Below are 14,190 nucleotides of genomic sequence, written 5' to 3'. Positions count from 1 at the left end.
GACTTTTACGTATTACATAGGTACTTAAAAGAATAGAGACCCTCCTCCCCCAGTCTTACGATGCTGACTATTTTCCCCTTATGAGGACTGTTTAAAATGATTTTCCTTACCTGCTGGAGGTACTTGGCTACTGTGGCCCTATGGGTATCTATATGGTCCTTGGTTTCAATTACGTTTCTGTCTTGCAATCGTTTCTCATAGTCCTAAAATTAAAATGAATAATTTTCTGATTTTATAGTACTCTCTCACATTCTTCTTGAGATTAGAGAATTATTTATTACATGTGGTTTAAGTCATAAATTATGGTTTTAAATGTTTCTTCCACTTTCCTCTTAACTTTTGGTTTAGAATTGATCTTTGAGGCAGTATCCAGAATTTGGAGTCAGTTGGTTGAACTGCCTTATAAGTAGAAGAGAAATCTGTAAAATAATTACAAGTTAAAATGTTCTTGCAGGAAGAAATAGAGGCCACAGAGGTAACAGAGTGAGTTGCTGTAGTTCAAGATGCCAAGCTCACCCAAGCAAGTTAGCCTAAGCCTCTGATTAGTTTTTGCCTCTTCTATTTTAAGTAAAGCAATTACAAAAATTTAGCATCTGGCTGCAGCTGACTTGGATCACCTACTTGGAGGAGAGTAGTGGATACTCTTGGCTTTATCTGCTTAGGCTGCTCGCTGCACTTTCCTCTCTTTTTCTATCAGTAAAATTCCATGTGGGCCCCAGGGAGCTGCCATGTTCTCCTTCAATCCTTCTTTGGTCACAGCTGAATGCCCAGGGTGGCCCCTAACACAGGCTGGGTGACTCAAGAGCTGTTCCCAAGATTTTTAAACTTGGGACAAGAGGACACATCTCTCTCTCCTGGCTGAAGCTTCTAGATGTGAACTTGGATGATGATGGTGACCATGTGGCCAAGTAGAGAAATCTGTCCACAATGGAGGAAAATGAAGCCACCCTATCAAGGGAAGCCCAGACAGGATGGAGAATTCAGGCCCTGGATCCAATGTCCTTGAGGCACAGATGAACACCTGCCATTCACACGTCTTAGATATTTAATCCTATTGTGGGATTTCATCATCCAGTAAACTCCCCTTGGTGCCTGAGGTAGTTCAAATTGGGTTTTTATCGCTTACAATCATGAATCCAAACTAATACAAAGAAGAACCAAATAATCAAAAATATTCTTCAAGAATAGTTTCTGCATGAAAAATCATGCTGGTGTTAATTTCTAATGGCTCTTCATTTACGTCATCAAACACAAACCCATCTGTCTGGCTTACGCTGGCCTGCCCTACCTACACAGGCCTGTTACCTGTGGCTCCTCAAAGGCTCCCCGCCCCCACGCCCGCCAGATCCCTCCTCCACTAGGCCTTTGTGCATCCTACTGCCCTTGCCCAGGATGCCCAGCCCGTTCCCCACTTCCTTCCTGCCCCGCGCACCCAAGGCTGCCTGAATCCCATCTGTCCAGTTTGCTCTGCAGTGCTCACCACTGTGCTTTGTGCTTGGTAAATACTTACCGGATTAAAATGGCATTGAATTTCTAACTAAATCAGGATAGTTTGCCATATTAACACTTGAAATATTTTTCAAGCCTGCAATTTAATTTTTCTTAGTTTACATGTCATTATATTGAGGCAAAGAGATTATTTAAGCATTGAATTTAAGAAAAATAATGGAAAGGTTATGTAAAGTGCTGTAAAAGAGAAACCAATATTGCTACTGAGAACATAACAACAAAATACATATACAATGGTACCAAATGGCAGAGCAAATATTTTATTATTTTATTAACTCCTCTATGGCAATTTCTTACCTGGAATACCTTTTCCATAATTTCTCGGTCATATACTGGAATTTGCTTATAATTTCGGAATTCTGGCACCTCTTGGCTTCTAAGACAAAGAAGCCGGAATCGTCTGGATCTATTTAATTCCTCATCCGAAACAAAGTTAAATTCCTGTTGCAGCTGTTCCAGTCGAAAGAAATCGGGAACATAGGACTCACCACTGGTAGCAACCTGTAAAAAACAGAAAATGCAAAACTCTAGATGACAGACAGATTTCATCCAAAAAAATCCAGCACTGGAATGGAATGGAAGTTTAACAGTTTTAGATTGAAAGACTTGAAACATCCTGCATTTCATTTTAAGATAAAATACAGTAAAATATAATAATAATGAGGAAGGTTCTATTATATTCATTTAGTGGCTATAAAAAGTACCACAAATCATTTTTCCAAAGAAATAAAAATTATGAGGTTCGTTTTTGGTATGCATGCTCCCCTAATAGGTGTTATGAAAATATACAGACTGAAAAATGAAAGATTTATATCCGTTTATTACTCGGTGCCTACTGCAAATAAGATTACTCATGTGCACAGTGTATATAAAATCTAGTATTTAAAAAATATTTTTAAATATAACTTTTTACTATTTTTATGCACATATGTAGATAAAGGCCCAGGGTCAGCTGATCAGCTTCACTTGGCTCCACGGCCATGCTCTCCTGTCGTGGAACAGTATCTCGTGGCCTTGGTCATCGAGAAAAGTGAGCCAGAGATGGGTCCAGGTGCTAACCCCCAGTGCCCCTGTACAATGTCACAGAAAGGATGCCTCCAGTACCACTGAGAGGCTGAGCAGGTGTGGGCTGCACTCTGCCCAGGTGTCTGCTGGCCCCTCTGCTGGGTGCTTTGCTAGCTGCAGCCTCCTGCTGGGCAGAGGGAAAGCCAAGGAGCAGAGATTTGCTGGGGCTTTGGATAGGAAAGGTGATCCCACTGCGAAAATCCTGGTTCATAAAAAGAGACCAGTCAGGAAGGCAATCTCTGAGTTTTGTCCTTTTATGGGAAGGCAAATAGTTAACAAGAAACAAATGAAGGTGACACGTAGTATATTATTGCTGATTTAAAGATAGTAATCAAAATGTGATTTGAAAACTTTACATGGAATAGAGTACACTTTAGGTAATATGGTCTATTCTTTCTAATCCACACTAAGAAGTATCACGTTGGAAGGAGAGTTTATAAAGACAAAAGTCAGAATAAACCAAAGCTTGCTTTGGGACTTAGAAAGACCAGGAGAGAAATGAAAATTTTCATCCTGCTTATAGTTACCCTACTGATAAACTCATACTAATAAACATGATTATAGAATGTGTTGCTATGGTCACTTTCCAGATCATCTGCTTGTTTATTACGTTTTTGTGAGAATTATGAACTTGGGAGTAAAAGCAATTGTATTTGATACCAAGAAAAATCATTTACTGACTAATGTTCCATTTTATTTATAAATTCATTAAAGAATTTTGAATGTTATGATAAATACAAGCCATTTATCTCATAAATGCTTAAATGAAATCTAAGTGATAATCAAATTAATCATTAAAGGAGAAAACAAACAAAACCACCATTTCTTAAAATGCTCCGTCAGTCCTTCAAGGTGTGATGGAAAGAGTGTGTGCTCTGAAATCAGATCAACTTAGATCCGAGTCCTTACTAGCTGTGTGGCCTTGAGCAAGTAACTGTCTGAACTCAGTTTCCTCTCTATAAAAGGAACAATATGAAACCTTTCTTTAAGGGTTTTACAGAGGTTAGAGGTAAGAGTAACAGCAACAACAACAGCTAATATTTACTGCACACTGATTGTGTGCCCAGCTAAGTGTTGATGTGCAGCAGATCACTTCCTCATGACAATACTGTGAGGGCATCACAGGGCTTAGAAGCATGAGTGCTTGCCTTGATCACACAGCCAGGTAGGTGCAGAGCTGGAATTTAAACCTGCCGTTTAACCCAACACTCATGTTCTTAAACTATATTGCATAGGAGAATATAGTGTGAAAGAAAATGTGTGTAAAGGGCTGAGCCATTTCTATTATTATCACACCAAGTTGAGAAATAGTGTGTATGCACAGTTCTGCCACATTACCAAGATTAGCTGCATCAAAGGGGCATTGTTGGGGTCATTTGGATCAAGCTTGGACTCTGCTGCCCACTTGGCCAACTTTTTCATGTCCGTCAGTCCTGACGTGCCAATAGATGAGATGGCATCTGCTCTCTTCAAAGCGCTGAAAAAAAAAGTTGATTCCATGAGACAGACTTTATCACAGAGCAGTTTGCCTCATGAGCACAAAATCCCAGGGACAGCATTGCTTAAGGAGGTTATTACTATCTATGAGAGAAAATCTGATCATAAGGAAGGACTTCTGCTGTTTTTCTTTACTTGATGATTGCTATTAAATATGTCATAAGGCTAATAAAGAAGTATGAATGGTAGGAGAAAATATTTGCAAACCACACATCTGATAAGGGGTTAATATCCAAAATACATAAGGAACTCATACAACTCAACAGCAATAAAACAAATAATCTAATTAAAAATGGGCAAAGAATCTGAATAGATGTTTTTCCAAAGAAGACATACAAATGGACAACAGCTACGTGAAAAGGTACTCAACATCACTAATCATCAGGGTAATAGAAATCAAAACCACAATGAGATATCACCTCACACCTGTTGGAACAGCTATCATTAAAAAGACAAGAGATAACAAGTGTTAGCAAGGATGTAGAGAAAAGGGAACCCTCGTGTACTGTTGATAGGAATGTAAATTGGTGCAAACACTATGGAAAACACTATGAAAATTCCTCAAAAAATTAAAAATAGAAATAACATATGATCCAGCATATATACCCAAAGGAAACAAAATCACTATCTGGAAGAGATATCTGTACTCCCATGTTTATTGTGGCATTATTTATAATAGCCAAGACATGGAAACAAACTATCCATCAATGGATGAATGGATAAAGAAAATGTGGTGTATATATATATACACACAATAGAATATTTTGTTGTTAGTGCCATCAAATTGATTCTGACTCCTAGTGACCCTGTGTACAGCAGACTGGAACCCTGCCCAGTCTTTTTGCATCATGCTCTCATCTTCCAGTACTATATCAGACAATGTTCCACTGCTATTCGCAGGGTTTTCATGGCCAATTTTTTCAGAAGTGAGTGGCCAGGTCCTTCTTCATAGTCTTTCTTAGTCTAGAAGCTCAGCTGAAACCAGGTCACCATAGGTGACCCTGCAAGTATTTGCAATACCAGTGGCACAGCTTTCAGCATCCCAGCAACACACAGCTGCCACAGTATGACAACCAACAGATGGGTGGTGTGGTTCCCTAATTGGGAAATGAACTCGGGCTGCAGTAATGAGAGCACCGAACCTTAACCACTAGACCACCAGGGCTGGCAAAGAAAAGAAGGAAATCCTGCCGTGTGCAACAACATGGATAGACCTTGAGGGTATTATATTAAGTGAAGTAAGTCAGACAGAGCAAGACAAATACTCTATGATCTCACTTATATGTGGAATCTAAAAAAGCCAAACTCATAGAAACAGAGAACAGATTGATGGTTACCAGAGGTGGAAGGGAGAGGAGGGGAAATTGGTGAAGGGGGTCAAAAGGTACAAACTTCCAGTCATAAGATAAATAAGTTCAGTTCTGGGGATCTAATGTACAGCATGGTGACTATAATTAACAATACTGTATTGTGTACTTGGAAGTTGCTAAGAGAGTAGATCTTAAAAGTTCTCATCACAAGGAAAAGAAGTTGTAACTGTGTGATGATGAATGTTAACTAAATTTACTGTGGTAATCATTTTGCAATATATACATTTATCAAGTCATTATGTTATATACCTTAAACTTAAACAATGTTCTATGTCAATTATGTCTCCATAAAACTGGGAGGGAAAAAAGTACGAATGGAAGGAATGCAAATGTGACCCATTCCTACAACTCTGCTCAGTGCTTAAAAGTGTCCTGAGTCCCTGGATCCAGGCCAGTAAAAAGGAGCCTCAGGATGCCCCAAAAGCCTCACTTCCCAGACAACTGGGGACCACTTGTAGCTGAGGCTAAAATAAAAGAGAAAACATAAACACTTATGCAGCTGACTTAAGCACCAACTTTGGACATGACCAAATTCTAAGCAGGCGGGGTTGTCAGCATGGTTGAGTTGGGTGTTATTAACAGTGCTGCGTGTCTCATTCTCACACTATGTTTCACCTCCTCTCCTGGGGAGCTCAGCTTTAATCCTCAGGAAATTTCCCCAGCGTGAAACTCAGTGAAATGAATGCAAAATGCTTATACTCAAAGGCATAAACAAGCCTCCACTGGAGATGGCTGCCAATCTCCTGACTGAGAAAGTGCAGAGCAGCAGTTCCTTGTCCTTTTGTCACATGGTTACAGGATTTGGCATTGGGATGGAGAGGGAATAAAGGGAATAAAACAAGCCCCGTTCTGTTTTTCCACATGTTGAGGAATGACGGTCTGTGACTTGGAAAGTGTCTTCTTGATGATCAGGATGAATCTTTTTATTTTATAGTGGAGGCAGCTGAGGCCGAAAATGGTAAAATGATCAACTCAAGACACATCTATTCGGAAGGACAGGGGCAAGACTTGAACCCAGGCTACCCAGCTCGCACAGTCCAGGCTGCCTGGATGCACAACCACAAAGAGAGGGCGCCACCTGGGGGTAAACTGTTGAGGCTCAGAGTCCCTTTTTTGCTGTTCTGAGTAGAAACCCAAGGATCTAGCTATCAAGGAAGAGGATGAGAATAGGGACTTTCATATAACCAGAAGTTTCTACTTCAGTCATCATTAGCAATGAACCTTTACTTAAGGACAAATATATACAACTATAAGTTAGGTACTCCCCCACCTGTGAAACATGGAAGAGAATACTTCACAGAGTTATTGTGATGATTAAATAAGGTAAAGTGCTTTCACTGTATTTTACACTGATAAACACTAAATATTTGTTAGGCTATTAATATTTTAATTTTTACCTTAAGAATAATAAAAACTCCTGAAAATACTGGCATATGACAATAAAAGGAAAAAATGCAATTTGCAAGCTTTTTCCCCATTGGATATCATAAATTAAATCAATTAATTAATATAACCATACAAAACATTAATTAAATATTAATATAATCAATATATTAATATATTATTAATTATATATAACATAATTATTATATTATTTATATATTGATTAATATATAATGTTATATATTAATGTATAATTAATTAATATAATTAACACTGACACTGCTTATCAACTTCTTCTAGCCACACATTACCTCCTAAATCCAATGTTCTGCTGTGACAATGGAGGAATTAAAGGTATCCCATTTTCTCCAGTGGCCCATGACACACTGTTGGACACTTTTCCTGAGGTCATTAGAATCAGTTGATTACTACCGTCAGCTTCAAATGAGAAGGGCACTCCTAGGGAAACACCAGATTAAACAGGATGTTGTTTAGAAAGATTGAGAGAGCCCAGTCCTGGTAAGAAAGCAGACAGTAGACACATGGAACAGAATAGGTGGGAGTGGCAGGGATGGCACACATAATTCAAATCAACATCACTGAACTTCTTCACGCAATAATGCTCAGAATCAGCTGCTTAGCTCTATCTCTGAGAGCAGAGTGTAGACTTTATAATAATGCTGCACTCTGGGACCATCTGTGTACATATTCTGGCTCTGCCACTTAGCTGTGTGACTGTGGGCAAATTAACTTAACTTCTCTGAGCCTTAGTTTCTTAATGTATAAAATAGGGGTAATCATAGTACCTCCTTCAAAGGAAACAAAAAATGCAATGATGAATTTCAATGATTAGATACAGCCAAAGAGTGAATTTATGACTTGGAAGACAGATTTAAAGAAATTACACAGAATATAGCAGTGAAAGAAAAATATATCGATTATATTAAAGAGAAGTTAAGAAATATGGTGAACTGAGTGAGAAGATCCATCATATACCTAATCAGAATTGTAGAAGGAGATAGAGAGAGTATTAATTAATAATCTCCCATTGTAATTATTTAAGTTATTTCAAACTTTTCAGCCTTAGAAATAATACTGTGATGTACAATTTTTTGCACAAACTTTGTCCTAATTTTAAGTTATTTTCTTAGGAAACATTTCTAGAAGTAGAATTAAAGCATAAAAGGCATTCCAAAGGTCATTAATTTATACTTCCAAACTACTTTATACTTGCATAGTTATATGAATTTACTAGCCACCAATAGTATATAAAAAATGACTTTGCAAAAAATTGTATATCATTATTTTATTTGAATTTCTGATAGCAATTTTATAATTATCTGGTTGTCTGAGAAGTGAAAAAAAGAGATATGTTCAAATCTGACAGTGAAACTGTGAGCCATTGAGGATAATTAGCTTTCCTTACCACTTCCAACTCCCTCGTGGTCCAGTGTCACATGCTGGTTACTGCTAAACTCTATTTCTTCAAGGGGAGCCCTTCCAGTGACAATAGTAGTTTCAGGAACAGGCAGAAACACCTCTGCTAGCAAGGTTGTACCACTGTGTCCAACTGTTTCATATACCTGAAGTTGAGGAAGAGAAACAGCCAAGTAAAAATAGATAATTAGTCCATTTATCTGTGCTGGTCACTGTTCCAGCTCAGAGTGCCAATCTCAGTGTGGAAAGTTGAGTTGTGTTATTATAGTCCCCATGGAGACCAGATTACACTTTATTTGTGGCTGAGTTGTTGACCCTGTCCTCTTGATTGACTTAATCTCCTGGGGTAGCGAGGTTAATCAGTAGCAGGCTACTACAGTTGTTTCAATTTCCAGCAAATACACAGACTCCCTGGAGAATGGCCTTTCTCCTTTTCCTGGTTCAGGGTATCTCAGGGAGAAATGCCATCAGGTGAAATGGTGAGATAATATGGACACGCCACTAGATGGTTTATTATCTGCACCAACTGCAAAGTCAATAGGAGAAGCACCATACCTAGAAGTACTCTAGAGTATCAGATTCAACTCTACTATTTAGTAAATCTCTCAAATTCTGCCCTTCAAGACATTTTATTTGTTAGCTATAGAAACCCTACCCAGCAACTTCTCAGACCTTCTCCCAAGATGGAGCCAACTAGACCACTGCAGTTCTGATACTAATTACTGTGGTGTGCCTCATTATGCCATCACCGTGAGATGAAGGACCCATTGCAATCATAGATTATGAATATACAATTCATCCTCAGCAGGACCCTCTGCTCCATTTGATCAAGTTTTCCCCTGAATTTTTGGATCATTTCACTTTTGTAATAAGAAGATGACAAAATATTCCACAGCTCTGCTGGCTTCTTTCCTGTGTTTTAGTCTTTCTCTCCATGAGGTCTCTCTGGCTGGTACACATTTCTCTAAAATGATAATTTTACTCATTTTATTTCTACTAATTAAATCTTCATATTTTTCTTCTTATCCAATAGAGTACCCCTCTGATTAATACTTTCCACTTACCACTTGAATGCACAAGATGCACACAAAGATGACACTAAAGATCCTTTCCTCCCACCCTCCCTTCCAGGGCATATGATATAAATTCTTTTCTGAGGGTGAGGATGAATTTGTGCCAGGCTGGCCTCATCTCCCTAATATCCGCCAGCTCAGGAGAGGAACTGAATGGGAACTCTTGGTGCTGAGTCTACAGGACAGAGGCAATTATGAACTCTAGGGGAATGGAGGGGTTACATATTGGTTTACATATCTACTGTCTCAGAAGGTAATTATCAATGTTTTTTAATATGGAAAAATGGATTCCATCTGACAAAGCCAAAAAAACATTCAAAATTTTTCCAAACTTTTCACCCTTCTCTTTAAAAGTGGCAGCAATTCTATTTAAGGCTAGGATAAATGCTATTTTTAAAAATCAGAAAATGGGCAGTGTGGGCTTTAAATAGGTATTTGCAAATGGCTTTCTGTATAATTAAGTTTAATTTTTGTTTTCTTTCTAAGTCAGGAGTTCTCAACCTCAGCACTATGGAAATTTTGGGCTGGACAATTCTTTGCTGTGGTGAGTTGTCTTGTGCATTGTAGGGTGTTTGGCAGCATCCCTGGCCTCGAACCACTAGAGATGCCAGTAGCTTCCTACCAGTTGTGAAAATCAAAAATGTCTCCAGACATTGCCAAATATCCCCTGGGGGATAAAGTTACCTCCATTTGAGAAGCACTGTTGTAAGCAAAATGAGTGCTCGTGTGTGTGTGTTTGAAGGTGGAATGTTAATGGAGCATCATGACAGGAAATATAATTTGATTTACGTTCAACTGTTCAAAAATTCCTCTGTTGTGTAAATAAAGCAAGGCAGCAGTGAATTCAGAACAGCAATTAGATCAGCTGCTACCAAATTGGAACTATGTACAGAATTACTGTGACTTCCCCTACATTTGGAATATTGTTTGCTTTAACTCAACAATCCAGGGCAAATTTACCTGCTAACGGTATTTAGAATTGTGTAGATAAGATGAACCTTAGAAATGTAAGGACATTAAGTTAAGATAGATAAAAAATAATATTCCATCATGAAGTAAAGTTTACATTGCATGGTTTTAGATCACGTTTCTCTGATTAAAAAACCAAACAAAACACAGTTTCATCTCTTGCCCTTGGTAGTGCTGGATCCAGTACAAGTGGCTGCTCTTTTTCTCGGCTGCCTGCAATGCCGCTCACAGCCAGTCAGTCATCTCTTGGTTGATGTCCCCATTTTTCTCAGTGTTAAATCACTTTTCGTACTCTTGTGCCCTCAGACTCCCTTCCTCCACTGAAAAGGCGGAGGGCACCTGGTGTAACCCCCTCATAGCCCTGCCCTCCACCTCCTCCCCTGTGTCATCACTCCTGCCTCCAAAGACCTGCCTATCATGTCTTGATCCCACCCCTCCCAATATCCTGTGGGGTCCAATGCCTCCCCTCTCCCCTCACCACATTCCTTTTTGTTTTCAGAGTCATCAATCTTTTCTACACTGGCTGCTTTTTCACGGCTGACATACATCCTCGAATCAACCACACCCTAAAGTAAACTACCATCCCCTTTCAAAACCCTGACCCCTTTCTCTCCTTCCCTTCTCTGCCAAGCCCCTGAGAGAGGAGCCTTCTCTTGGTATCTTCATTTTCTCTCCCCTGTCCCACTGGATCCCAACCACCAGGTCCTCATGTCATTTCCCCATCTAATTGCCGTGTCGGGGACCACATCTAGGTCTTCTTCCTGTTTCTCACAGTGCCTTGCACAATGTATATGCTCAATACAACACTTGTTGAACTGAATGTACAAACTACAGGTGGGGGCAGCATAATGAAGTAGATAAGAGAACAGGTTCTGGGGTCTGGGCTCTGGCTCTGCCACTTTCTGGCTGTGTGACCTCAGACCAGTTACTGACCTTCTCCACATTTCAGTATAATGGGGATAATCATACCCCATAGGACGGTTGTGAAGATTAAATGAGTTCATAAAAAAAAACTGGTGCCTGGCACATTGTAATTGCTCAGTTACTGTTGTCTTATAAAGATATTGTTAAATATCGACACAACTTAATACACAGTGATTCCTACGATTGTTTTCTAAGACTTTTACCACAGTAATTAGTTCTCAGAGGGCAGAGATATGTCAAATTTTGGACTTTGCTCTTTACCATTATACCCAATTAATATGGTGAAATGAATGTAAAATTTATGGTCAAACAGACCTGGGTTTGAATTCTGCTCTGTCACTTGAATTGCTTTGTGTTATGAAGTTACTCAATATCTCTGAAGCTCAGTTTTCCCATCTTTAAAATTGGGAGAACAATAGTACCCATGGTTTTCTTTAGGATAACATGAGATAGCATATGTAAAGAACCTGGTTCTGCAGTAGACACTTAATAAATGTTATTTCCTAGATATTTCCCCCATTTGTCCAGGCCCCTGTCTGGTCCACACCCTCAGCTTCTTATATTTAGATGACTTACACCTGTCTTCACCTTGCTCTGTGCAATCCATTATCCTTACGGCACCCTTCCTACCTGCTTTTGGCTACCTGGCTCCTCTGCTCTGCACATTGCAGGGTTTCATGGTATCTACTCCCCTTGGCTAAGAACAAGGATTGGCTTTCAACAGTGTGACTCACTGTCATCCAATTAAGTGAGTAGATAAGTGAGACGTGTGTGAAAAAAATATCTGTTTTGGACTTATGTCCACAAAGGACCAACAACAACCACAAAAGTGAGCTAGCCAAGGGTTAGCAAGGACGCTTCTCAAGGATTGTTTTTCCCACTCCCATAGCACTCCTCTGCAATGAGCCAGAGAAATCAGGAGAGGCCCTGGGAAGAGAAACTCAAGTAGTCGCCAACTAGGTCACAAAAGAAAATTTCCCTATCTCAATCCACATACTAGAAATATAAAAACTCAACAGGACTGATTCATAAGGAAAAATAATAATGCCAAGAAATGTAAAATCCACCCAGCAGTATTATACAACTGTTGTTAGTTTGGGGGAGTCAGGCAGATGAATCTGGGGTGATATTGTAGATGTGAGTGATAAAGAAATGAAGATAATCATTACAAAGCCTTTTTATTTATTAATCAAATTTCACTTTTTTGAAAGGCCAAGCATTTATTTTGGAAAGACCTCAGAAGTCAAGATTTTCAAGACCTTTTGAGAAGAACTCTGGCCCTGCTCCAACTCCCTTGTCCCCTGAAGTCCAATCTCACCGTTGTCTTGGGGCCAACTTTGATTCTACTTCTTTTTACTCTCTCAAGTCAAACTGTTGTCAAGTCCTGTCAGTTCCTTCTTTCAAGGCTGCAGTGTTGCTCTAATTAATTCCTTCCTCCCATTTCCACTGCCAGGCCCCGATCCCGTCCCCTCACTGCGGACTTCTTGTGCCAGCCTCTGGACTTGTACTCTGCTTGTAGGACCGTCTTGACATTCTTATCTCAAGCCTGGCCAGGAAGCACTGAGCCTTATAGTTCACAACATGTAAGAAACCAAGCATCACAATTGACACTATTCCCTGCAATGGTCCTTTACACCTGCTCACCACTGAGTGTCGTTTCTTTGTAGTTCTCTCTCTCGTCTCCTGGCTGGAGTTAAAGCTCTGGGGACAGGGCCGTGTGCACCTCTTTTTATACATGGCTTCCACTTCTCCACCACACTTCTCGCTCAGTATCAGATATCACTTGGCTCTTAACAATCAAACAGCAAACATTCATGGTTTGGCTGTTGATTCATCGATTGATGCATTATAGGTTTGAAAATCCCAGAACTTTTTCTGAAATACATTAGGCTCTAAAGTTAAGAATTTGATAGCACTGGCATAGACAGATGCATTTAAGGCAATTTTTCTTACTCTATCTTATAGTTGCCAGTAATTCTTGAACCTTCTCTAATTCAAAACTTGCAATTACATGGAAAATTCCCAGAAGGCATAGTACTATTCCTTGAGAGTTGAAATACAATATCTCCTAAATTAATTTCATCTGTAACCACTACTCAATCATTAAAAATTATGCCATTAAGCCATTATCATATGTGATGTGATCAGTTATCAAATCTCTAGACAGCTTAAAAACTTAGCCAAGACTCCTTTAATTTGTAATTTGAAAAAGAAGATGACATGATTCAGCTCTTAGGGCTAACCTAATGGCCTAGGAGTATATTCTGGAATTATAGGATAAAGTTTTGCTTGTTTATTTAAAAAATTCTTCTCATAGTATTTCAGACAATTACCCTTTCACATTACTTTTTAAAAAATTGCTTTAATTGTAACATCCACAGCAAGCTAATATTCAAGATAGTAAACAGGAGGTAGTATAGGAGGCGTCTCTTATATTTTAGAATATACGTGAAATAAAATATTGGTGCACTAGTGGATGGTGGAGGATGTCTTTCCTTCCACAGTAATTCAGAAAATTTAGAACTGCTGGAGTGGGAGAGGGATTCACAGACTGCCCAGGTGGTCTGAGCTCCCGCCAATCACAGAGGCCTGGCTGGGTGCCTGCAGGGAGGTGGGGGGGCAGGGCCTTCTCTCCTGTCTCTCATACTCTTCAGTGGGGTGTCCCCTTCCAGGGCTCCATCTTCCTACCTGCCATATCATTGTCTACTGCGCTCTCTCTCTCTCTCTCTCTCTCTCTCTCTCCACTCTAGCTCTCTATCTGGTCTCACGGTAATCTTGGTCTTCCTCATGTCAGCTCTTCCTCTGCAGGGGAGGAATGGGGAAGATGAGTTAAGGATGGATCTCCAATGAGGGGGCAACTCTGAATAACTGAAATCTTTGCTGTTCTGTGGATGTAGAATGGGAAAGACTTATATAGGGTCCCCCAGCAAACCCTCATTATTAAGGGAAGGTAACAGCAAAGC

General features: G+C 39.6%; 1 protein-coding gene across 4 annotated transcripts in view; it reads right to left on the bottom strand.

Moving 5' to 3' along the window:
- The window catches only part of CC2D2A (coiled-coil and C2 domain containing 2A), a 118,733-nt gene that overhangs the window by 35,995 nt on the left and 68,548 nt on the right, over nt 1–14,190 (bottom strand). For all 4 annotated transcript variants that reach the window (XM_058546760.1, XM_058546763.1, XM_058546764.1 and 1 more), the window contains 5 exons: nt 8,251–8,407; nt 7,136–7,283; nt 3,913–4,051; nt 1,807–2,010; nt 111–203 (listed from right to left, as the gene is read on the bottom strand). In XM_058546760.1, coding sequence (XP_058402743.1) covers nt 111–203; nt 1,807–2,010; nt 3,913–4,051; nt 7,136–7,283; nt 8,251–8,407 — 741 coding nt within the window. The remainder of the gene's footprint in view (nt 1–110; nt 204–1,806; nt 2,011–3,912; nt 4,052–7,135; nt 7,284–8,250; nt 8,408–14,190) is intronic.

The sequence above is a fragment of the Diceros bicornis genome, chromosome 8, assembly GCF_020826845.1.
Source record: "Diceros bicornis minor isolate mBicDic1 chromosome 8, mDicBic1.mat.cur, whole genome shotgun sequence".
Classification (NCBI taxonomy): domain Eukaryota; kingdom Metazoa; phylum Chordata; class Mammalia; order Perissodactyla; family Rhinocerotidae; genus Diceros; species Diceros bicornis.
This window is presented reverse-complemented; position numbering and strand designations above follow the sequence as displayed.